The following is a 24,273-nucleotide window of genomic DNA, read 5'->3' as shown; positions in this document are numbered from 1 at the left end:
TTGGACTCATGTATGAAAAACCTGTACCACCACCCTGAGAAAGGCAGACCTACTCCTGCATGCCCTGGTGTTTTGTGTGTTTTGCAGTGATGCCTGCCCTCATGGAGGCACGTGTTGGAGCCACCCTCCCCAGCTGCCTTTCACACCACTGTGCTGTGCGTCACCAGCACCCTCCTGCATCAGAAGTCCTGCAGAACGGTGTGTTTACTAAGGAGGGAGAAGTACCTCCAATTAAGATCCTTCCTGCACAGGGCTCCATCAAGAGGCTTTGAGCATGAATGCAAGTATGGTCCTGGACTGAGGAAGGGGGAGACAAAGAGTGTGAAGCCTGCATTTGCCCAAATCTATGTGCTGGGATAGAGGAGGCCAGTGTAGGGCTTGTTTGGCCTGCTTGGGACCTCCACATTGCTCTTCATTCTTTGCTGTCACTGACAGAGCTGACCTAGTGCCCTAGGAAGGGAGTGTGCCAAAGCTGTCCGTGGTGGGTGTCCAGGCTCCTCTCCCACAGTCTAGTGGAGGAGGCAAGAAAGATGCTTCCAGGGCTCAGGAAGGAGTCTTTCTGCCCTGGACCTCTTGCCAGATAATACAGCAGCAGAGAGAAATCCAGTGTCTCCCTTGGGCTAGACCTTGTTTGAAGGCAGCAGCAGTGTCCTCTTGCATCTCCTGTGGGACGGCTTGGGGAGGTGCATAGATGCAGCACAGTGCTCTTTAGTTTGTGCGGTGCTGCTCCAGCTGTAGGCGCATGCAGTGCTGCATACACAGTCCCCGTCTGTGCTCCCAGTGTGGCCTTCACCTGCCAGAAGCTGAGCAATGGATGTCTCTGATAGGCAGGTGGGCTTTTCCTCAGCTGAGCTCCCCTCTGCTTTGAAGACATGGCTAATCCATCAGGAGGTGGCTTACTGCTGCATCTGTCAAATGATGGTCATGATAGTCAAGCAGTGTGGAGTGAATCAGATGGTGCCGTTCCTGCCTTTCAGACTTGCTCTGTGCTTGTGATTTGTTGACCTCTGTGCAGCAACATGAGTGTGAGACGCTCAGCCTATGAACTTCGTTCCTTTGGAAGCTTCTCTTGCTCACCATGAGGTTTAAGGTCTTCAGTTTAAGGCAAGCAAGGTGATAAGTATTAATGGGAGATATGTATGGGACAAGTTCATAACATTTTACAGCCACAGCCACCCTCCTGATGTTTGCTATGTTGCTGACACCTATCACAAAATCAGGGACTTAAACAAGCAAAGGCTTAAACCTGAACATGGTGATACCAATATCCTGCATTCCTGTTTTTCCCTGTTACTCCCTCTGTACCTTAAAATCAAATGAGCGGAAAGAAAGACATCGTGTTTTGCAACTGCTTTATTCACCACCGAAGGGCAGTGACACGTACAACACACTAGCTGTTCAGCGGTGGGCATCAGTGTAAGAGGAAGTAGCACAGGCAGTGAAGAATAACATCATATTCCATCGTCACTGCAGAGGAGCATAAGCAGACAGCATGCCCCAAGCTGGTACAGGCATCTTTGCTTGTGTTGGAAAACTGCTTACTATGGCTGCTTGCGCAGTTCTTTGTAACGCTCAGAAGAGGTTCCCAGAGCAAACATAGTAGGTTGTCCTTTGTAATGCACAAAAGGGAAGAGGACCATCTGGGGAATTAGTCATGCTTTTACCCCTCATAACTTCTCTCTTTTCCTTGAATGTGTCCCGACTTGACTCAGCTGTGTGCTAGTTATATTTGAGGATCTCACTCAGTTGCAGAGAGCTGAAGATGTTTAACAGCTGCAGCAGTGCTGTACCTGGGTAGCTCCTTAAGAATTACCTAGGAAAGGATTTAAACTGCCTAGACTGACAGCTGATACAGTTTAGCACCTAGCAACGGGAAGGATAACATTCATTAAACAGCCAGCTTTCTCAAAATCAACATCAAGTACTTCAGAGACCCTCCCTGGACCTAGCGTTGCAGGTGTATGGTTGAATGTCCTTGCAGGGAAGAGGTGACCTTCTCCAGGGCACAGGCAACCGGACTGCCCGAGGTGTACTGAGTGTCTGTGGTGCAACAGACCCAGGGAGCAGGTAGGATCCTCATACTGCTTCAGCTGCTGGGAATTCCTTATTGCCCCTAACTAATTATTAGAGTTTCTGCTATCATGGGAGGAAAAAAAGAGTTACTGGACAGTACTGTAAAATTTTATTAAAGAAGGAAGGAATCTTTATTTCTGGGAAGTCCCAAATGACATTTTTTTTCTAGTTATCTTCTATACAAAACCAAATTGAGAGAATGAATGGAGACTGAAGGAGAGACTGTTGATAATAGTTTCTTTTATTTTGTTACCAGAGTGGTGCTGCTGTGTGGGATCTCATTAGGGTCCTCCCTCCTACCCCAGCCCCAAACTGTGTCATAGCACTAAATGAAAGGGACAGGCAGCTACCTTGTGTCTTCAGCAACTCTCTCACCAGTGCCATCTCTGCCTGCCTGGTGTCTTTGTCTCAACTTCCTTCAGCTAAGTGTCACAACTGTAAAAATATTTGCCTTTGGCAGAAGCAGCATCCTCAGACACATTCCTGATTCCTCTGTGTCTGCTTCTAGATTTTCCATTTGCTTCCACAGGCTCCAACACTGGTGTCACTCTTGCCAGTGCTCTTTCCTCTCCCAGTTCATGTTTTGCAGGTCACCTTGTTTCCTGCAAACACCGCGAGCCCTGTCTCTACCTGTAATTCCTATAAAATCATTGCTGCGATGTCGTAATGGTCTGGCCCTCAGTTTCCTCAACGGTTGAATGCAATGGCATTTTTGTCTGCGTTCTCCTGATTTAGCCCCTGTCAGAGTTCTATTTGGTTTTACAATTAGCTATCAGAATGCACAGTCCTTGTATTATGGTCTCAGAGGCTCTTGGAGGTCAAAATACAATGAAATAAAAGGCTCAAGGCTGGGAGGGTGTCTAAGTTCTCCTGTATCACCTTTTTAACAGGATCCACTTAATATTAGTTTAGTTCTTCAGATCTGTGGAGGTGTCCTAGCCTGGCACACAGAATCTCGTAGTTCCCTTTTTTTCTTGTCTCCACCTTGCTGTCTTTGTCTGCCCAATGTCTCTCCCCTGTGTGCCTGCCTTCATAGCTGTGACACTAGTTCATGATTTTTTCTGCTGTCTATAGTAACTGTCCTTTAATTCTTAGTCTTACGCCTCTCTGTTTTTAGATACCAGCTGAAAATAATTTCCCCCCCCTTAATAATTTTTTCTCATCTGTCATTATGTATATATCCTTTCTGGCATTATCTGGTATTTTGAATGCATAATTTGCATGGTAAATAATAACATGGTGAAGGTGAAAAGTACCTGGGTTCTGCTGATCTTGACTATAAAGTTATTACCTAGGAAAAGAATGAAACACTGGTTAAATAGATAAAATATAGGTAAGGTACAGACGTGTGTGTTACACCAGCATCAGATTGTTGTTGACTTATGCACTCCAGCTCAAAAGTAAAATATATGTTTATCATTTCAAGGGAAAATGTTATTTAAAAAGGGTATGGGTTATGGTATGTTGGTAATGCCTCTCTGTTCCAGTGATGATTCCTGGTAATAAATGAAACTTCATGGAAAATGCTCCTGGCTAAAGCTGAATGGGAAAAATGTGATTCTGTGCATTCGGCAATAGAATTGAAAGAGGTATAGAGGCAAAAATGAAGTGTAAATGGGGACTTTTGTTCTGCTGGCTGCTTTATGTAACTGCGGTAGGCCACATGTCTGTGGGGCTGAATACCCGCCTCTGGTTTTCGCATGAGGTGGCTTTTTTAAAATATCTAAAACCCATAGGAACTAAGGGTGAGGGAGCTTTGCCTCCTACAACAAAAAAGAAATCTCAGCATCTCTGTGTTGATTTGAGTGAATACTAAAAGCTACAAAGGGTTTCCTTAAATGGGATGGGTTGCATTTGGAAAGTGTAATCTCAAATACGTATTGTATGCATGTTGGCAAAATGATGCAGGAATAATGAAGACCGATACCTTGCTCTTACAGTCTCCTCCTCATCAGTGGAACTCACTGTCCTTCCTGTAGGTCTGGTTCTCAGATGGAGACACTGAGATAAGTAGGGAAATGATTACCTGTCACCTATGAAACGTGTGGCTGAGCTTCTGGGTTGTACTGATGAATCAGTAAGACCGGGTCATCTTATTGACAAGGTCAAAAGTGCCATGAAGTTGGTAAAACTCTGATAACATAAGCTTTTATTCCAGATAGGCTTTCTCTTTCTGTCAATACGATATACTTTTTATGGAGCCGTCTCTAATCTCACTAGAATTGAAATGAACCTGACACTTTTTCTACTTTGGAAGAAAAGTTTAAAGTTAAAGATTTATGGGTTTACCTCAAAACTTTTTTTTAACTCTTCCCCTTGCTACCCCCCCAGTGAAAACTGCATTTTGCATTAATGAATGCAAGGCTTCCAGTTCTCCCATGTATGAAAAGCACTCTTGAATATGCAGAAGCAAGACGATAAATTGGTAACTTGTTGCACAAAGTCAGCAGCACAGTTTCAGAGCCTAAGGCCAGTTATAGGCCCTCTTGCACACAACAGATCCCAAAGCAGAAACATCACTGATTTTGTATAGATGTATAAATCTGGAATTTTATTTTTTTTTTCCCCATGGTGTAGGAGAATCTCTGTAGGCAGGGTGGTCTGGTCTGTTTTTACTTTGCCTGGTTGGATTTTGAAGTGGTCAGGTTGCATGATTAATAACGGATTTAAGTCCTTTAAACAGGGGCTGGCTTGATTAGGCCAATTAATGCATTCGTTACATATCCACAAGCTACTCAGAGCATTGATGTGTGGACTTGCACAACTGGAGTTGGAAGTCATCACCAACGAGCATATTTTCACTGGAGCTTGTCTTCCTTTATGTGGTGAACTTCTCTGCTGCAGGCTCTGTTTCTCCAGAGGCAACTTTTGCAATACACCACAAAATGTGTTAAGGCTCGGACAAGGTTTTGACAGTTATTTTCCCTCTGCTCTAGTTATTTCATCTGAAAGCACCACATCAATAACCTTAACTAGAGAGAGGTACACGGGGGATCTTGGCAGAGTTTGAGAGGTGATTGATGAGGTTGGTGCAATGAGAGAAATCCCTGTCCTTCCTCCTGCCCTGGGCAGGGACCCCGCTGGCGCAGAAAGAGATGCCCGTACCTTGGTCCCTGCTGTGCCTGGGGTCAGTACGAGGGAACTCCAGGGGACCCAGAGGAGAGCTGAGTGGTTTGAACCTCCCCTGGGCAAACCTCCTGAGTCTGATCCATAGGTCCTGTTTCATGCCTCATACATTATGAATAACGTATTCTCCTTTAATGTATTGTTTGCGGTTCTCGTTGAAAGGCATCAGCATATCTATGACTAACGTGTTGGGCTTGATCTCTCTTCAGTATACGGACTTTCCCCCGCTGTGTTTTGGGGAATGTTTTAGGCATTGTGTAGGCAATGATGCTTTACCAATTTATTTATTTTAAAAGTGGGTTTTGCCCCAGTGGAAGCCTCACAGCCCATGCTGCGCGTCACTCCCTCAGGAAAGCAGGCTGACTGCAATGAAGCAGATGGCTGTTTGCCAGGAGTGAGTCGCTCACTTTCTGTAATTCACCCTTCCTTTTTTTTTTTTTTTTTTTTTTTCCCTCTTCTTTTCCCAAATGGTTTGGCTTGGTTGGGTTTTTAATCAGAGCCAGCCTGTCTCCAATAGCCTGTTCCCTCGCGCGCCTGTTTGTGTGTGCGTGAGAGAGGGAGGCAGAGAGAGAAGCTGTGCCTGGGCTATGCTGACAGATGACTTTTTCCTCAGTTGTCAGGTTTCGAGCGTGTCGGCAGCGCTGCTGGTAAGTGAGGGGAAAATAATTATGCCAGGGCAGGGAGAGGGATGCTGCCCCACGGGGAAGCAGCCCGGAGGGACCGTGGGCTGCCACTGGCGTGGTGGCCAGCAGCCTTGGAGGCAGCGCCCAGCCCTGGGACCCCAGCAGCCCCACAGTTTACTTGTCAGCAGGGTAGCAGGGGATTTTCCTCCCCTCCTCCCTTGATAAAGATCCCTCAGCTGGTGTTACTGATTGTATCCTTGGCTTACTGTAAGGAAAAAAACCCAAACAAACCAAACAACAAAACCAACCCAAAACCAAACCCCCAAACCAAACAACCAAAACAAGGCGGGGGGGGGGGGAGAAAAAATATCCGTGTGGGTTTGCAATCCAGAGATGAGCCTGTAATCCCCTGGGTCAGTCAGCCCGAGGATGGTGGCATGCTGGTGCAGCTGCCCCCCACTTACACCTGAGTGCTGGGGGCTGCCCACGCGGCCCCACTCGCCGGGCGGGGGGAGAAGTGGCTGCCAAAAATGTTGGCTGCTCCTGGGCAGCGTTAAAGGTGGAGCGTGTGCGTGTGTGGGGGGCAGCGTCCGTCCTCGCAGAGCTTTAACCGAAGCGCTAACCTGCAGCTATGGAGTCACCGACTAAGGAAATCGAAGAATTTGAGAGCAACTCTCTGAAATACCTACAGCCAGAGCAAATAGAGAAAATCTGGCTCCGTCTCCGAGGCTTGTAAGTAGTACTTTTTTTTCATGTCCTTCTGTTCCCTCCCGTGTTAAAATTATTGCAGCACTTTCTTTTTTCCTTTCTTGCTGGTACCTTCAGAATCTCTCAGGAGTTTCCACACCTGTTCTCCATAAATACAGTGGCTTAATCTTAGCAAAAGATCCATTTGTTTCCTTAAATTGAGCTGCTTGTTACATTGAACAAACATTTTCCAGTGGGAATGTGGAAATGTCATTAATGAGGCATTGTAAGATCTAAGCAGTTACTGAGATGCTAATTACTTTAGCTGCTATACTAGAAAAGTTTTGTTATAGCCTGAATGGTAGTTAATTGGATCCTCTGTTCACAATAATCTTACCCTTAGATGCAGCGTATGGAAGACTTTTTTTTCCCCTGTAAATGTACACCGTTTCTGGCACTGAGATGGTTAGCGAGGACAAAATAAGCAGAGAAAGCACAATTGGAAAACATTTTTAACAGCATTTGTAATGGCAGCAAATTCATGTTCCATGGATTGGATTATACTTATTAATTTAATTTAAGCCTGACTTGCCATGAAATGATGGGACACTGCCTCCTCAGTAGAAAAAAAAAGTACCTGTGCTTAAAGAACTTGGCACTGCAGAAAAGCAAAAGTTTATAGGCTGTAGAGTTTGCCTAGCTTATTTAAAGTCAATGCCTGGTATCTTTTTCAGATTCTCAGTATGTAAAATACTGTCTACCAGCAATAAAATCCCTTACTGGCAGCAAAGCATTTATTTGCCCATCAGTTTTTGGCCAAGGCAAAGAGGAGCATTACTACGTTAAGCTGCATCCCTCCCTGTGTTCAGAACAGTTTGTTTTGTTTCTTTTTTTCTTCAGCCTCATATGTTAGAGTTATTAAAATTTCAGCCCTCAAGGGAAAGGGGGGAGGGAAGGGAGCAAGGAGGCTAGGAAACAGTAGAAGCAAGAAAATGCAGAAAGAGTAGGCTAATAACTGAAAACAAATGGGTCCAACTTAAACTTGAGTTGCTCTTTGAGTGTTATTTTGTGTGAGCAGCGACAGCATATTTTGTAAAGCATATCCAAAACTTCTGTAGGACTCCAAGCAGTCTAAGAGACGTGTATGAATATGTATTTCTTTCAAGGCATCACTCCAGGAAGCCTGTTTTGTGAAGGAACTTAATCAAAGTAGATGACAGCTGTCTTGTAAGCCTTCCAAACAGAACAGCCACACAAAACAAACCCTCTTATTTTCAAGTCTGTGCCATGCTGTAGTATTAAGAGTCCTTGAATTTCTGTCTAATACGGAGTTTAGGAGCATGCTGGTTTGGATTCTACCTGAAGTTCATTGCTAATTCTTCAGCAGCATTGTAGTTCAGAGTTTCTCCTGCTGTTAGTACCAGGCAAGGTCTGCATATTTTACGTCAGGATCTGGTCTCTTCTACCTTTCGGAAATTTGGCAAAGTAAGACTTACTCTAGATACAGAATAGCTAAACCTCAGGCTGTTCTTCAGTATGGCCGTCTCTGTTGGCAGTGGGTGTGAGTGTAACAAAACACATCCTTTCTCCTTCTGAGTTTCAAAATTCCTTTGCCTAAAGAGGAGATAGATTTTCCTGAAGAATTCTTGATCAGAAGATGAAAACTGAAATGTGTTCTGCTCTAACTAAGGACTGTGGAAGATTTTCCATTCCCAGTCATTTTATGGAGGCTTTTAGCACATGACACACACATCACACAAACTTGTTGCAAACTGAGGTTTGGTATCACATTTCATGGTTTCTCTTGTCCATTTTATGCATGCCTGTACGTGTAAGAAGACTGATTAGATGTGCACAGCCATCTTAATTAACTCTTAAAGAAGATGCTTCATCCTGGAGAGATCGAAATCTACTTGAGAAGATGTGTCTCTTCCCTTCTCCTGGTACACCGAACAGCTGTATCACCCAGGAATGAGTTCCAAGGCACAGCAGTGCTACCAGAGTGGCGTTACACAGGTGGTGAGAGACCATGCTGGCTGGAGCCACCCAGGGAGTTGTAGTCTGCAGCAGGCAGATAGCCAGTAGGTAGTCTGATCCTGACACTGCTTCTGAAATGGGAAAGGCTGTGGTGCTTCAAACAGTCTCAGGTGCTCAGCATTGGGTTGGACATCTCCTTGGTAGGACTTGGCCTGTGGCAACCCTGATACCTTCCTCCTGTCTTCCCACCCCCAGTGTCAGCTGATGTGTTTACTCACCATGACTCAGTGGACAAACTAATATTCATCCCCTCTTGTAATACGTGGCTTTTCCAGGCGGTGAGGAAGGGGACTCTTAATTTTCACCCATCTCAGCCTGCTTGGTTTGAAGGGTATGGAAACCCAAAGGCTGCAAAGGGATGGTTAAGCTGACGCTCTTTTCAGGCTCCCCTAACGTTGTGTGTTTTCTGCTTGAGCAAGTCTGTTGAGCGTCTTTTTTTGCCATGTGCCTGGTACATTTCTGTCCTGCAGGATGGTGCCTTTGGACAGGTGGGCATGGGGTGTGTATTTTCAGGGAATAGGGAGGTCTTTTGGACAGCATGCAAAGGGCAGGTTTTGTGAGGCTGAAGCCAGGTGTCTTGTTGCTACATGAGTCATGGGTTGCTGTAAGAGCCAGACAAGATACTCAATTTGCCTTTGGGGTGAAGTGGAAGTTCTTTTCCTTTCCCTTATGCATCTCTCCAAGATGTGGTTTCTTGGTCAGGACAGTCTGGTTGCTTTGTAAGCGTAGCAGTGTGAGGTGATGGTCCTTAGGCTATATACAGATTCCTTTTGCTTTTACTGTTTAAGAATGAGCTAAAATACCAATGCAATAACACTTACTGAAATGTTTTTACTTGACATATGCATATTCATGGCTTACTGATTTTGTGCAGCAATTTATAAGAGAATCAAGTCAGTGGACCTATAGTGTTTTCTTAAGTTTAAGGGAGCACGAGAAATCGCCTCACTGGGCAGTAAGTCATCTGTGGCAAAACATTTGGGTGTCTTAAACCAGGGATCTACGAAATAAATGTTGACTTTTATACCTGACCTGCTGGATATAATTCAGGATTAAACAAAGCTTAGAAAAGAATCTTTTAGTGGTTTATTAATAACAAACTTTCAGGAAAGGTTTCTGAATGAGCTGTTTCCTGGGCATTGGTACCATTAGAGGTATATGGAACTCTCTCAGGAAAATCTTGAAAGTTGAGAACTGACAATTTTGCCCTTTTTTCTTGCATCATACCAGAATGTCAGGGAGAGGTTTACTCCAGATTTCTCCTTGTAGGAGCTCATTCCAACAGAACGGTTGCACGCACTAGACATGCAGCCACCAGGGTCCTGTCTTCCCTGGGGAGGAACGCACCAGCTTTCCCTGCAGCAGGGACCTCCCAGAAACAGACCCAATTCTGAGTTTTGTCGTCATCGTAAATGAATCAGACTGGAACAGCTTCATATCCCTTCAGGGATATCTCACATGGGGCTTTCCCTCTTGGCTGCCAGAGGGCTGCTTGCCTCCCAGGAGTACCACTGGGCACAAGTGGTGCCTCCCCACCACCCAGTGCCTCCCCATCCCCACAGGCACACACACGCTCTCGCTCCCTGGCTCCTGAGGAGCTGCCACCACCTCTGCACACTGCTGGTGTATACACGCGCTCCTGCTGACTATGTGTTTAATTTGGGAGCAGATCTTCTCGGTTCCTTGGCTGCTGCTGGGCTGCAGGGATGTCCACTTGTTTCCTCACATGGGACCTGACTTTGAACAGTTGTTTCTTATTCCCAAGCAGTGCTCACCCATGAAGGCTGACAAGTTCAGCCTGCAAGAAACTGTTTCTTAAGGATGTGTTGGTCGTTTGTGTATGGCTCTTAATAGCTGCTGCTGCCAGAAATGGGGTCTTGACTGTCTTGTTCAGTTCTGTCTTCCTTGCCCTATGGATCCTGTCCAGAAGGCAGTCTTTTATCCAGACTTGCCTTACTCAGCTCAGGACTTGGACACTGCATGTACAGGAATTACATACAAGTCTGCCCTCCACTCTCCTATGATGGCTAATAACACCCTGTTAAGCTTGGGACCTTCTGCTCTGCAAAATGCATTGGTTAAGATTAGGTGGGACCCATTACAGGGCACTGTTAGCAGCAGAGCTTGGAGACTCGACTGCAAAATACAACTGCATGGTTGCTTTTCAAGCTGATGGTTTCTCTAGGGAGGGATGAGCAGTAGTGGCTGTGTTGGGGTGTTGTTTGGAAGCCTAACTGTGGGACTGTGAACTCCCATCTGCTAGTTAGGACTCTTAAAGCTTCACAAAGTGGTTTTGGTTACCTCTGATTTCTCAAGAATAGAGAAAGCACTGAAGCTCTTTTCGGTGCTAGGACTAGGTGTCGTGTCTGATGACACTGAAGAACACAGAGGCATATATCCAAAGAACTTTGCTAGTTTCAGATGTGCTAGTTTATGGCAGCTGAAGACCTGACTTCGAGATATTTTGGGTTTGATTTTTGTTGATTTTATGCAGAAAAAGAAAACCTTGGTTTCTAGCTTTTACAGTAGTACCAGCATCACTGGCATCTGCTGATGCCCCTGCAATGCTTTAAGCATTACAGAAGGAGAGGAGAGAAAATGGACTTTAACCTTCTCCCCAGAAGCCGGGTTTATAATGTTAAATTGCTAAATACACAATAAATCCCTTCATTCTCAGTGTAGTATTTCCTCATGCTGCTGAAGATGACATTACAAACAGCAGCAATCTCTGAACAGCAACTCAAATGGGGTGCTTGACTTGGAACTCATTTTTCGGACTCTCCTGCTTAAGCCTGTCAATGTAGAATTAGGAAAGAAGGCAAACCCACATGTAAATCAGTGTCGCTGAAAACTTTGTGGGTTTGCTGAAGAGCTGGAACAGTATTTCAAGCACTTAGGGCATATCCTCAGCTTCCTCTGCAAAGCAGTTTACATCTTATCAGCAGTGAAGAGGTCGCAATGCAAACTTTTGTGTAGGATCTGGATTTGCTCGTGAAGTAAATGGTGAAACAGCAACTGATTTCAATGGGAAAACATGGAGCCGTGGTGACTGAAGATGATCTGACAAGTGTTCGAGTGCCACTGCTCAGTTATCTGTTTCCCTGTCTTATCTGTGTGTGCTCTATGATATTTTTAGGTTTCCTTGCTTGAAAAATGTCACATACAGAACAGCTGGTTCTGCCAGTGACAGTGTCCTGATCCGCTTCATTTTCATTTATGTGGCCATTGTAAACAGGAAAACAGGAGAGCTCCCTTCAGTTCCAGAGGCATGCTCTGCACAGTGGGCTTTGTCCCCAAATATTTTAGCTGGCAGCAGACAGTAAAGGTTAAAAAAGCCCCTCAGAAAGCACCACTTTGTTAGGAAATGTGTAAATTAGTCAGTTTTCAAGTGGAAAATATGAATATGCTAATTTGTTTCCAGAGATAAGAGGCGCTTAGGCTGTTTTTGGTCTTGGTTTCAGTTCTCCCAAACCTCCTGAAGGTCTAGGTTTCAGCTGAAGCCCTGTTTTCCCTGGGAGCAGAACCTTCAACCACGTTTAAATACAGCTGCTGCCACCCTGTTTCTCATTTGACTTTCCTAATGAGCATAGACAGCATTGATTTGTCAGAGAACCATGTCAGGAAACCTCTCTGTAGGCCTTTTAGGTCTAAATTTCACTTTTCCTGTGGCTGCTGTGATTTCTAGAAGGATTAAGCAGGTCTGACTGGTTAGTAAGTGGGTGCTGGGTATATGCTGGAGGCAGCAGCACTCCAGCATGACCTAGAAACTCTTAAGTTTGGGTGAGCTGCTCTGTGGATATGAATGACTCAACTAGTGTTAAGGTTTGTCAGGGTCTGGTTGATGCATGATATTGTTCTCCCCATGGTGTGAAGAAGGGCTGAGTTTTGCCATTAGATTAACCTGCAGCAGCTTGTTTCATACTACCTGCAGTAGAGCCCTTGAAGGAGCAAGGGGAACAGAAGTCCTGCCAGTTGCTCATCTCATGCCTGACAGATGGACAGAGGAGAGAATTTAGTTTAATAAATAGCAGAACAGCAACATCAGAAAAAAGTTAATTAAGAAGTCCTGGTTTTGGAGGTGTAGTAATTCAGTAAACTGGTACATTTTCCCTCAGTCCTTCTGTTACTTTGTTCCACCCAGTGACTTTTATTTGAATCTTAAATCAATAGAGGAGTCCTGTAGGTAACAAAAGAGAAGAAGACTTCACGTTTAAAACTAAAATGTTGACTAATAAATAATATACGTTCTCTAGTTTTTGCCATAATCATAAAAAAGCTTTGATTCTTATGGGGGTAGTACAAATGAATCATACCTGCAGCCCCAAAAGCAATTATTTATTTCAGCAGTCATAAAAAGAAGACCACAGTGTGTCATAGAAGAAAGGGGCTCCCTTTGTAATATGAAATTCAGCGCTTTTCAAATATCGCTGCTATAAAGCTTGCAATCCTGCATAGGAAACAAAGATATGAAAAAAGTTATTTTGGGGAAGATGAATTTAAGCTTCGGGTCAAAGGGAAATTGTGAGTCTCTTTCTGAAAGTCTTTTTTAAAACTGCCTTGGTGGGATAGGGGTCCATACAGAAATAAATAAAACCCGATGGAAGGCAGTACTGAAAAATCCTCTGCGTGTGTGTGTGTGTTTTAAAGGCTGTGAGGCCAGCTCATCTCCTAATCTGCCAGCTTTTGGTGGATTCAAACACTATATTAAACCCAACTCAGCCCTTGAAAGGATTTTTATTTAGTATGTTTCTTTTTTCCCCTGCAATTCATGTGAGATTTCCTGTTTCATTCTCTCTTGTCTTGTTCCATCAAAAAAAATCACTTCAGACCCTTCAAAATACTAAGAACAGTCTGACTCCGATCCTGACTGTTAGGTGGGGGAAGTTTGAGGTTCGCGTATCAGGGATGACCCATTAAAACGCTATAGCAGCTGCGAAACATACCTCTACAGATGCAAACTGCTCTCAAAACACTGGGGATTTGGATAAGGCGGAGGTTTTCTAGAAGGGCTTGTTTGGATTCTTAAGGCTGTTTTTGATCTCCTGAGCCGTGCTGTAAATACTGGAAAGAACGACCTTATTGATACCAATGTGTTTGCAGGGGTAAGATTAGAATCTAGTTCTCGGTCCTTGGAGCATTTGTGGGTTTTTTTGTTTTCTTTGAAAAGCTAGGTTTTCAGAGTAATTGATGGCTTGAGAAAAGTTGTTTAGCCCCTTGGTGGTGCAAAATTTTCTCTTGACAGTGTTAAGCCCAACTTTGTGCTTAAATTTGTATTGTAGCTGAGCAATAGTCCTTCCTCCAGCAGACTTAGTACTGCTCCAGGCCTCTGGAAAAATTTGTCTGCAGTGGTCTTGGATATTTGAAAAACAGATTAATTTTGAAGGTATGATTATAAATACAGAGAGATCAGAATTAAAATTTTGCAATAGAGTGCCACTCAAACTCTGGTGAAACTGGTTGTAATAAACTCAGCTGGTTGACTTCAGCGGAATTAAGATTCCCCTAAAAAATAGGTAAGGTCTGTGTTGGGGATTTTTAAATTTTCCTGGCCAAGAAGAGGAAGTGCAGAGCTCTCAGAGAGCTGTAGCTCTACATGGCTGTCAAGAAGAGGTTTAGAAGGCTGTGCCTCTGCAAGGAGTCCGATTCGTGTCACAGCAGTCTGCCTTGCCTTCTTTGGGAGGATCTCCGCACCTAGCAGTTGGTGACATTGGGTGAAGTCCATGTGAGCTTGGCGGGAGAGGATTGTCATAATTTTTCTTGTAGAGAGAGATGTAGGAGACAATTTAGTGATCAAGATGCATATAGACATGTATAACAAGTTCCATGCTTTTCTTCTGTATCTGTCAAGCTGTGGAGTCATTTTGTTATTAATGTGACACTTTGAATGGCTATTAGTAGGTCTGTTTCGTCACTTTAGGAGTGATTTCTTACACTCCTAGGGACAGATACTATTCATGCACAAAGCTCCTAGCCAAGACAGAAAGTTGCACAATATCCATCTGTAGCACGAATCCTGGCTTGGTGCAAATCTCATTTCAACACCAAGAGTAGCACAAATTAAACATAAGATATGTGCAATTTTTAACAGCTAAGATTGTACAGAGCCCTTGAGCTACAGCTGTGGCATGCAGGGAGTCCCTGCAGAGCACATGGTACAAGCTACAGCAAGCGTCCAAGGGCAAAGGAGCAGAAGTAGAGCATAAACCCCTTGCAAGGCTGAGCAGCTCAGATGGTTGCTGTAAATGATGCTCAGATCACACTTCCTCCCATGCCTCCTGTGGAGCAGCTGGTTTTCTGGGATTCACTAGCAGTAAGCAGTTACTGGTGTCTGCTAAGCAGAGTCTGAATACACAGTTTAAATATGCTCCTATACACAAATTGATGCAGCAGGGACAGCTACAGTCAGATGGGAGAACTCTCTTTTTTCAGACTTGCTTAAAAAGTGAAAGGAGAAGAAGCTGTGGGGGTTGAGGCTGGGAGGGGAGAATTGGGAGATCATCTACAAAAGAGCATACTGACTCATGGAAAGGGTGGAGAAGAGAACCAGAGAGAGCTTTTGGGGGAAAAAAGAAGAGAGGGAAGGAGAAAAAAGGTAGTGGTAGGGAAAGAGATAGTCCTGTGAGTTCTTCAGGTCCCTACATGTAAGCATTTGTTGGATTTATTTACTTCCAGATTAAATTAGGTCATAGCACAATATACATCCAAGTCATTTAGGAGTTTGAGTTTTGCTGAAAATCACAAGGACAAGGGCTGCCTTGAAGGGCATTTGAAAACGCTGCCCAATCTAGTAGTGCAGTATTTTTTGCCTCACTTAGATTCTAATGGGTGACCCTGAAGGAAAGCCTGGATGCTGCAAGAACACCTCTGGTTGTGAATGCTGCACAAAACATTCCCTCTGTGTCACCTTCTGAGTTTTCCCTCTTTGTTTAGGTGAATGAGGGTGTCTTCTTCAGGAGGCCATTGCTTTGTTTCTTTAGAGGATGGGGTAACTTTCTTTGGTATCTTGGCCACATTCTTGTTGTAACACCAGTCAAAATTCTCCCTCCCAGTGTTCCCATTAGTGTTTTATGGCCAATCATCTTTCTTTTCCCTCACTGTGTTGGTGTTCCAGCTGCGGAGAGTCTACAGAGTTGGATGCAGTGGGTGTGTAGATGATGGGGTGTGTAGATGAAGTCATTCATGTTGTACAGAGAGCATCGTTAAAGTGCTTTGCAGAGAAAGGCTTTTGTATAAATGCTCAGCGATCTCTGGAAGACCTGTTTCTAATTAGCTTGACTGCAGTGAGGATATCTTCTTGCAAATGGAGAAGAATGAAATTCCTGAGTTATGCAAATCTGCTGGATAACTTGGAGTAAGTTATCATAATGGTCCCACCTAGCCTCACAATCTATGAAACATCAAATTGCATTTTGAATTAGCTATTTACCTTATGGAGGCAGATTTGCTCCTCTTCTGGGCCAGAGGCGGGGAACTTGGCTCCCCCCGTACAGCAGCCAGACTTTTAAGAACTAGAGTTTCTGTCGCATCCGTGGCACCTGGTATGTGGAAAGGACAGGACTTGCTTATTTAAATACATCTTTATATCTGAGGCTTCTGAAGACACCACCACCCTCCCCCATGGTTGCTGTAGCATCTAGATGCTTGTGAGACAGCTGGTGACAGCATGGAGTAGGGCCTTTAGGAATAGAAATCTCGCACAGCCTCCTCCGTTCTCTGTGTGCATGCTCAATGCCTGTTCCCATCCACCCACTTGTCTGTCCCAGTTCCCTCTCCTTAAGATCCCCCCCTCTGTGGCGAGGAATTCCCGCTTTGACACCACAGGACAGTGTTTCGAGCTGCAGCCAGCGACATTGCCACCTCTCTCTCTCTCCTTCTTCCTCTGTTCCTTCACTCTGCCCTCATGCCTAATCCAGCAGAGCCAGCTGTGTGCCTTCGCATCCATGTCATTCATGCCTGGGAGGGTGGAGGAAGGAAAGATGGGCAACTTTCTTTACTCTTTCCAGAAAGTCATGTTGTCGTGATACAGAAACACTGTTGACAGAGTAGCATCCAGCCTGCTGAAGGTGCTGAGCCCCTCTGCAAGCAGCTTTTTTGATGATAAGAGCCTCCATGAAACCAATTTTCCTCTGCAAACAGGCTTGCACTGGTTATCCCAGAGGCCTGTCGTTCAGTTGACTTCCCTCTGTAATGTCCCTGCTCCTGGAGAAACACAAGAGTCCTGGGAAGACCATGAAAAGAGCATTGGCTCTTCACAAGAAGTTGAAATGTTGCCTTTTACTAAGACTTATATTTAATAATTGGTCTGTTAATGAGGAGGCACTGTCAGGACAATAGCAGTCCTGAGTTGCTACACGAAATAATGTTGCTAAAAGGCTTGAATAATTAAAAAAAAAAAAAATACCAGCATGCTGAAGGAGAGGGTGGTTGGGAGGTGGAGATGGGGAAGGGAACCTTCTTTTGGAAAAGGAACACTGCATCTTTGTGCAGCAATTTTTTCTCCCCACGTTTAAGCTTGTTCAACAGTAATCCGAGTGTTTCAGCCTGTAACCCAGAGTCAGGAGAGGGACTGGCACAAAAACATGAGATTTAAAATTCTGCGTCACACCAGCTGTCTACTAGCAGACAGAGGGGGTGGGTTGTGTTTAGGGGGAGGAAGGTTGGAGGGGGAAACAATAACAAGCAACATTCTGATAGATTTGCTAGAGCTTAGGACAAGAAGAAGATTTGTTTAGTGACTTCATGCACGCGGCTGGTCTGGTCTGATGTAATTCCAGTCCATGTTTCCTGTCTTGATATTTAATCCAGGGTATGAAGAATGATTTTCCCCCTCCCCATTGTCATGCATGCTGTAACTAATCACAGAGCCACCCTGCATGAAACAAACTGGACAGCTGCCTGTTTGGCTCCTGCAGAATCTGAATATGTTCATTTTGCATAGTAGCAGTGATTAAAATAAGTTTTTAATCTGTACATGCTTGTTTCTTCCAGGGTCTAACAACTTTTTGCCACTGAGGAAGTGGAATTCCCACTGAACAGTATTATGTACTTCCAGCATATACCATACGTCAACGTTGCCCTTATATGTGCTCTGCAAAATTTTTCTTTGCCTTATTCCAAGAGGAACTGTTGCTTTGTACACTCCTTGATATGTGAAAACACTCGTTTTCACAAGCTCTTTTCCTAGGGAAACAAACAGGATCCAACTAAAGAACGCACAGGAAAGATAGTACATACACTCCTTTTTTTGAGACATAGTATTAGCAAGGAAGCAGCATCCCACTTGTGGAGGTCAGTGTGGCCATGCAAACACAATGTGGAGCACATCTACGCTCAGAGCGGTGGGGAGGTATACTTTCCTCTCAGCCTCCCGGATCCCATTGTGCTCTGAGTGCCATAATCTCTTCCAGCGGGAGAGGCCACAGAACAGGCATGCTGAAGTACCACCCATCCTGTACTTTGCAGGTCATCACCTTTACTAATTTCAGAGCCAAATGTTCCACGAGTCATCTGGAGCAGCCAGCTAGAAAGCAACACTCACTCAGATGAAGTATGTATCTATTTTTCAAATCTTAAATATGCAAAGGTCATACACTGATACACTATGGTGATTTGACGATCCCTTTTTTTTTTTTTAAATTATTTTATTATAAAAGCATGGGACTGAGAACTGCTCTGTATTCTTTCCAGACCTCAGTACTTTATTTTCCTTAAAGGTACTTCCCTGTAGCTAGATTTTTATGAGCACACGCTTTTTTTGAGAACGTGATGTGTGAGGCACAAGAGAATTTGCTTGTGTAATAAGAAAAAGCAGAACGAACAGTAGATCATATTCTTTTCAAAGGGTTAGATTTTCAGAAACAGACCCTTTTTACTTTGAATTTTTCTTCAGCTAAAGTGGCAGAGGTTTTTTGGGTTTGTTTATAGTTTTGGCTGGGTTTTTTATTTTACGTGAGGAGTAATGGAAAACAGTAAATACAGAGGAAGAACCTCAAGATTTCAGTAATTGTTCTGGCTTGTACAAAATCTACATGAATGAAATAATATTTTTTGAAGTTTTTAGGACAAAATTTGCTGAATTCTTTTGTAGTTAAGATGCCAACATACTAAAATCCCAGTACAGGGCAGTTCTGGTACTGAATTTGAGTTTGCCCTTCTGATTTGGTCTTACTGAAAACTTCATTTGGTGACAAAGCTGGGGGGCTCAGTAATCCCTGCAGGTTTCACAGTGCTCCCTGCAGGTCCTTGGACCTCAGACTGTTTTGCCCAAAACTTTCCTGCATACAGTATTCAGTGCAGATCAATTAAGTAAACTTTTCCTATGCTGCTTTTTCTCCTCATTTGGTATATGTACTGTGCTATGGAAAGATAGGCAACAGTTACCTTGCCTCTTCTATCAAATTTTGAGCAAGCCATGACTGCCTTTTGTTGAAATGAAGTTAAACAAAATCGTGACAATTGGTCACAGATCATCTTTATGTCAGTGGAAAAGAAAATACCTTTAACTAATACACCTCTCATGCTCCTGCTTGAATAAAAGTATTATAGCTGTATAGGGTCCTGCCCAAGGTCAATAGGTGACTGCTTTTACGCTAGCCTTGGGAGTTAAGATCAAGCCATGGTTGAGTTTGTAGTGCCAAGTGGGTCAAGTAATTTGTATAATTTGTATCGTCGTTATCTGCAGGAGCAAATCTCGAGAGTGATTCCCTCCTTACCACCTCTCTTTCCCCCTCTCTCCATCCCTGTCCCCATACTTCAGTCCCTGCTTTGCTTGGGAATTGGTGCTCAGCACTGTGGTTCTGTGGACAACGAAGAAACTTGCACTTGAGTGCAATTTAAGGTCATCAGCTCTTACGGGAACCTATAGTATAATAGTATTGTTAACATCAGTCTTCTCAGATCATATCCATGCCCATCCGTAACACCTTCAGGCTCTGTCCAATCACTGTCTACTAAGAGGATAGAGAAGGGATTGCAGCTACCTTGAGCTTGTACTGCAGAAGAAATTCCTCACCTCCTGTGCCATCACAGAGGCTTTTCTGTAATGAGAAATTAAACATGTTGCCTCTCCAGCTCTGCTTCACGTGCACTCGGTAAACACACTAGACCCCAAATGTCCAAGTGGGAAACTGGTTATTAGGTCACAGGTAAGAGCCCTGTTATGGCAAAAGGTCACAGCAAAGCAGAGGCAGCACAAAAGACATTGATTGATTGTTCATATCTCCTAATTATTGCAATCCACTTTGGAGATGAAGCTGTAAGTTTATTTTTTGCCTGCTTTTTCAGAAAACTTGGTAACTAGACTGGTGACATCCAATGGAGTCAGCCAGAGCAGCTAAAATTTATCAAAACAGCATTTTCCTTGGGCAAAATCAATGAAGATATTTTCTGACCTTGAATTACTTACTTACATTATTTACTGATTGTGAATAGAGCACAAGCTTCATTTCCACTTTGTAGCAGTACTTCTTGTCGTCAAGATATGTTTTCCCTTCCTTTTTTGGCTGTAGATCTGTTGTGCTCCTCAGCTGTCTTGCCTCCATTTCTACTGAAATCATCGTACCTGTTTCAAGTTGTGAACACTTCTTGTCTTTGCGTGCCTGTGCTTCAGAGCATGCAGACTCTTCTGATCTGCTTCAAGTGAGACAAGTGACTACCTCATCGTCTTTGTGATTTCACTGTGGCCCCATGTAGTTCAGGGTGCAGTTTAAGATGTCTGCTTTTGTTTTTTAAAAATCCCACATAAACCCTCATCAAATCTTAAGTACCAGCTGAAATCTTTCTCTCCTCACCTGCTTTTTACTGTTTCTTCTCCTCTGCTGTCACTAGTTTCTGTGATCATATTGTTTTTAACTTAACACAGTATTCTGCTAAACAGCCCAAGTGGAAGAAAAAAGAAATTATCTTCTTTTTTTTTTTTTTTTTTTAATTGGAGTAAAAGAAGAAAGCTGGTCTTCCTGTTTTCATTAAGGAATTAAAAACCTAGCAGGAGTTGATGGCATCATAGCCTTTGAAGTCTGGTGATTTCAATATATTTCTGAGTTCTGGTCAGGGCTCCCATGGGATCCTGAGCTTTGACAGATGCTGGTCTGTAGCCTGTGCTGTGAGGTTGGGGTTTTTTGAATTGATTTATACATGGTTATTAATATAGGCTTTGGTAACGTAATGTAAATGCATCACTAATCTTGTGATGATGACGATTAATTGGTAATGCACTGCATGATTCAGAATATCGAGCTGCTGGGAGAGATGTTCAATTTGTTTAAGTGATCCCATCAGTCAGAAAATATAGCTTGATCTGAGCCCCCAGCCAGCTTTCCCTGGGAGTGACGCACAGGGGGATGGTAGCTACCCCCAGTATGAACCGCTACACCACTGTGGTACAGCCAGAGAGGGCATCTGGGCTTGGGAGCTGGGAAATGCCCTTAATCCTCCTGCCTAGATGTGGCCATTGAGGGGAAATCTGGGGGACTCTGGACAGATGAGCTGGAAGGATTTGGGAACAAAAGCAGTAAACATGAGTTGTGGTCAGCTCTTGTAGAAAGAGGAAGGGGAAGGATGTCATTCATTAAAACCACAGATTCACTGATGGGTAACAAAAGAGCAGGAAGAATCTTCCCGATTTGACCTATAGACAAACGTGTTTCTCTTTTGCCAGTGTCATTGCTTATCTCACTGGTGGCTTGCTCTTGGTATTGTTATCTTAACACCTATTCTAATGTCAGAAGCCCAGCTCTGGCAGGAAAGGAAGGGAAAAGGAAAGGGAAGACCTGTGAGACTGTCCATGTTACTTACGAGGGAGATGTTTCATGACAGTAAGGTGGTTCTTTCTCTCTGCACTTCCAAATGAGCTAGTGAGAGGAGCCCTGCAGGGAAGCAGAGACAAATAGCCCTGGCTTGCGTGAGCTGTGGATATGGTGGGACACCAGTAGAAGGACAGACATTGTTGGGTGCTTTTGTTAATGGATGATTAAGCTCCTACTCACATCTTAAACATGCTAATTATAAAGCTTCTAAATATAGAAGAGGAAAAGTCCCTCTTTCTCCTCAAGCCTATGAATAACTAATTTAAAATATTTGCTTGTGGCAACTGTTTTCTTTAACAATTGTGGTTCCTCTGAAGAAGTAGCTTTTGTAAAATGTTCCTCTTCAGGCAGGAGTTTCCCTTTCATGCACATGGCTCTGATCATGTTTGCCAATGTCAGCAGCAAAAATCAGGGTATGGCAGGCCAGCTCTGATGAGGCTCGCTGCATCAGCTGGAGGAGTTAATGTCCTGGTGGGTTCTCTTTACTCTCTGGCTCCACCATAGAGTGGGCATTAAGGAGCAATGCCTCAGCTGCGGCAGGACAAAACCTGGCGTCCTTGCTGAAAGCCACCATTGCTGGCAGTTTAAGCCAAAAGGCTGAACTTTGTACTGAAGCAGCTGATGCCCAGAGATGCGCTTGTGCCTGCCAGCTGGGCTGTGAGGGTGCTGACCCACGGCAGGGCGCTGCACACAGGGCGGCTGGCTGCGGGTAGTATCTTTAAACCACCGCAGCAGATCCGCTTCAGCTAGTTTCTCAGTGCCCTAAAAAGTTGTTGCCCTCTCTTTCACCAGGAAGAGCAGATCCAGATTGAAAGCCCACACTGTGCTGGGTCCAGACTTGTGCATTGTCAGCTGGTGGTACGAAGGGGAGAGCAGAGGCCGCTGGGTTTTAAGGACTTCAGAAGATCTCTCTGGCTTGCTAAACTGCTGTGACCAACTGTGTGTGCCCTCTGAACCTATTGCAGTGGCCATGCAAAAAAAAAAAAAAAAAAAAAAAAGTGTTAGATTAAGCCACAGCGAGGGCCAGTTCTGAGCTTTAGCCCAAAAATTGAGTCACCGGTCTCAGCAGGCTAAGGCCATGCTTGTGGCACTTGGCATTCCTGAGCTGGGAAGCATTAACTCACTGAAAAGTGTCATCTGCACTCACCTGCGTATATTTCAGGTTGTTAACAGCATGTCCATCAGCTGGTGGCCTAAGGCTGATCACTGCACTGAAGTTACAAGCCTGCAGAGACTTTACCAAGGGCAGGTATAACTACCTCTAGCAGCAGTGGGTGAGCAGAGTGTGATGCTCATAAACCTTCAGATTTTAGTGTAAGTTTCTAGGGATGAAGTTATGCAAAGATCTTCCTATTCTGCCGCACCCACAGTTTTACCCCGTCTACTGAAAAGATGCCATTAATACCAGACCCTGTGGAATAACACCATGTTAACCAAGCCACAGTTTTGAGTACAAGAATTTAAGTAGTTTAGGCAATTCTTCAGAGGCTGTGTAGGAGTGAAAGAGCAATTCATCTAGGTAGTTGAAATTCTGAGTTGTATGATTATGGGGCAAAAACAGAGTAGTTGGCAGAGTTACTTAATTCCCCCAACCCCTCCACCCTCACTCCTCTCCATACCTACGCAGTTGCATTAACTCACCTCTCAGAAGAGTAAGGCCTGAGAATGTCATTACCAAATTCAGGGGTTTTTTTTGTTTCTGTTAAAATTTCTTCATCTCTAGGTTTCTAGATGCACAGGAAGAGTGGGACCTTTTTCAATGACTCAAAACTAGTGTTATTTGGGCCGCAGTTGTGCCCCAGTTCATAAATTGATGTGTAAACCCCCGTATAGCTAAAGCCACAGCCCTGAAGAGCTAACAAACTAATGGGAAAAGGTCTGAAGGGGAAATATAGGAAGAAAGCGATTTGCCTGAGGGTGCGCTGGATTTAAATGTCAGAGGTAGAAACGAAACCTTGGGAACAGATACTTGGCCTTGAAGAAGTTGACAGGCATCGAAGCACAGAGAGAAATTTTGCACATCTATTTATTTCAAAGGGAGTTGAGTGCCCATATAACTGTAGCTAGCTATGTCTTACTGGCACTTAAATACCTTCAAAAGTCTGTCCTAATTTTATGTTGGGTCAGTATATTGTGGTGCTCCTCTGGCCACATGAAGGATTCACTCATCCCCGGGAGAGCAGATACTGAAATAGTGGGCTGAACTCTCTTGTTGACTTCATCTCATTTGAGTCAAAAATTTCATCCTACCCACCACTTTGTAACAATCAAAACTAAACAAAATGCCTATTTTTAAAACTCTTACTGGATTTATTTTCATTAGGCTCCAGCAGCCGCCTTGTACTAGGAGTGACTCACTTCACGCTACACTCGTGCAGGTGTAATTGCATTAAGTTCAGTGAAGTTATTTCTAGTTTACGCTGTTAATATAGGGCCTACCTGGTGTGAGTCACCTGCTAATTCTCTTCAGCACGAAAAAAAAAGTCTATCTTGTTCTAATTTTTTTACAAAATGTAAGCTAAATGTAGACCTATGAGTAATACATTCCACAGCAGGTAACAGGATTTGAATGGATGTGGCAGTGCTAGCTGGGCACGTGCGCAGCAGGAAAAGAAACTGAACTTACAGACATTTGGTAATTCCAGTAAGGTGCTTGCAGGCATGAGCACAGGATGGCCCACAGGTGTAGAGGGAGCTGCAACACCACCTCCCTTAGGTGTCTCTCATTTTTTCCCTCGTGGAAAAGAGGAATAACTTGAATGGAAGGTGTTTCCATCTCCAGGTTTATCCCAGAGCCTATGCAGCTAGTTTCTCTTTGCATAGACTTCTGGGGAGATAAACCAGGATAGCTTATCCTACATCTTTTTAAAAATACATAACTGAACAAAACCCCCCACAAAAAAACCCCAACCAAACCAACCCAC

At 44.0% G+C, this 24,273-nt stretch overlaps 1 protein-coding gene across 8 annotated transcripts in view; it reads left to right on the top strand.

Annotated features, from left to right (window-relative positions):
* Positions 1 to 24,273, top strand: part of PDE1C (phosphodiesterase 1C) — a 370,389-nt gene that overhangs the window by 164,714 nt on the left and 181,402 nt on the right. For 2 of the 8 annotated variants that reach the window (XM_055708673.1, XM_055708676.1), the window contains exons 1-2: positions 5,697 to 5,846; positions 6,452 to 6,554. The exons of 3 other annotated variants lie outside the window; for them this stretch is intronic. In XM_055708673.1, the coding sequence (XP_055564648.1) occupies positions 6,454 to 6,554 (101 nt within the window). In that variant the 5' untranslated portion in view covers positions 5,697 to 5,846; positions 6,452 to 6,453. Of the gene's footprint in view, positions 1 to 5,696; positions 5,847 to 6,244; positions 6,555 to 24,273 lie in introns of those variants that run through there. 3 more of the 8 variants (XM_055708675.1, XM_055708674.1, XM_055708677.1) reach the window with 3 other exon arrangements.

The sequence above is a fragment of the Falco cherrug genome, chromosome 4 (genome assembly GCF_023634085.1).
Source record: "Falco cherrug isolate bFalChe1 chromosome 4, bFalChe1.pri, whole genome shotgun sequence".
In the NCBI taxonomy this organism is placed as follows: domain Eukaryota; kingdom Metazoa; phylum Chordata; class Aves; order Falconiformes; family Falconidae; genus Falco; species Falco cherrug.
Note: the sequence above shows the minus strand (reverse complement) of the source record. Positions and strands in the feature narration are given on the sequence as shown.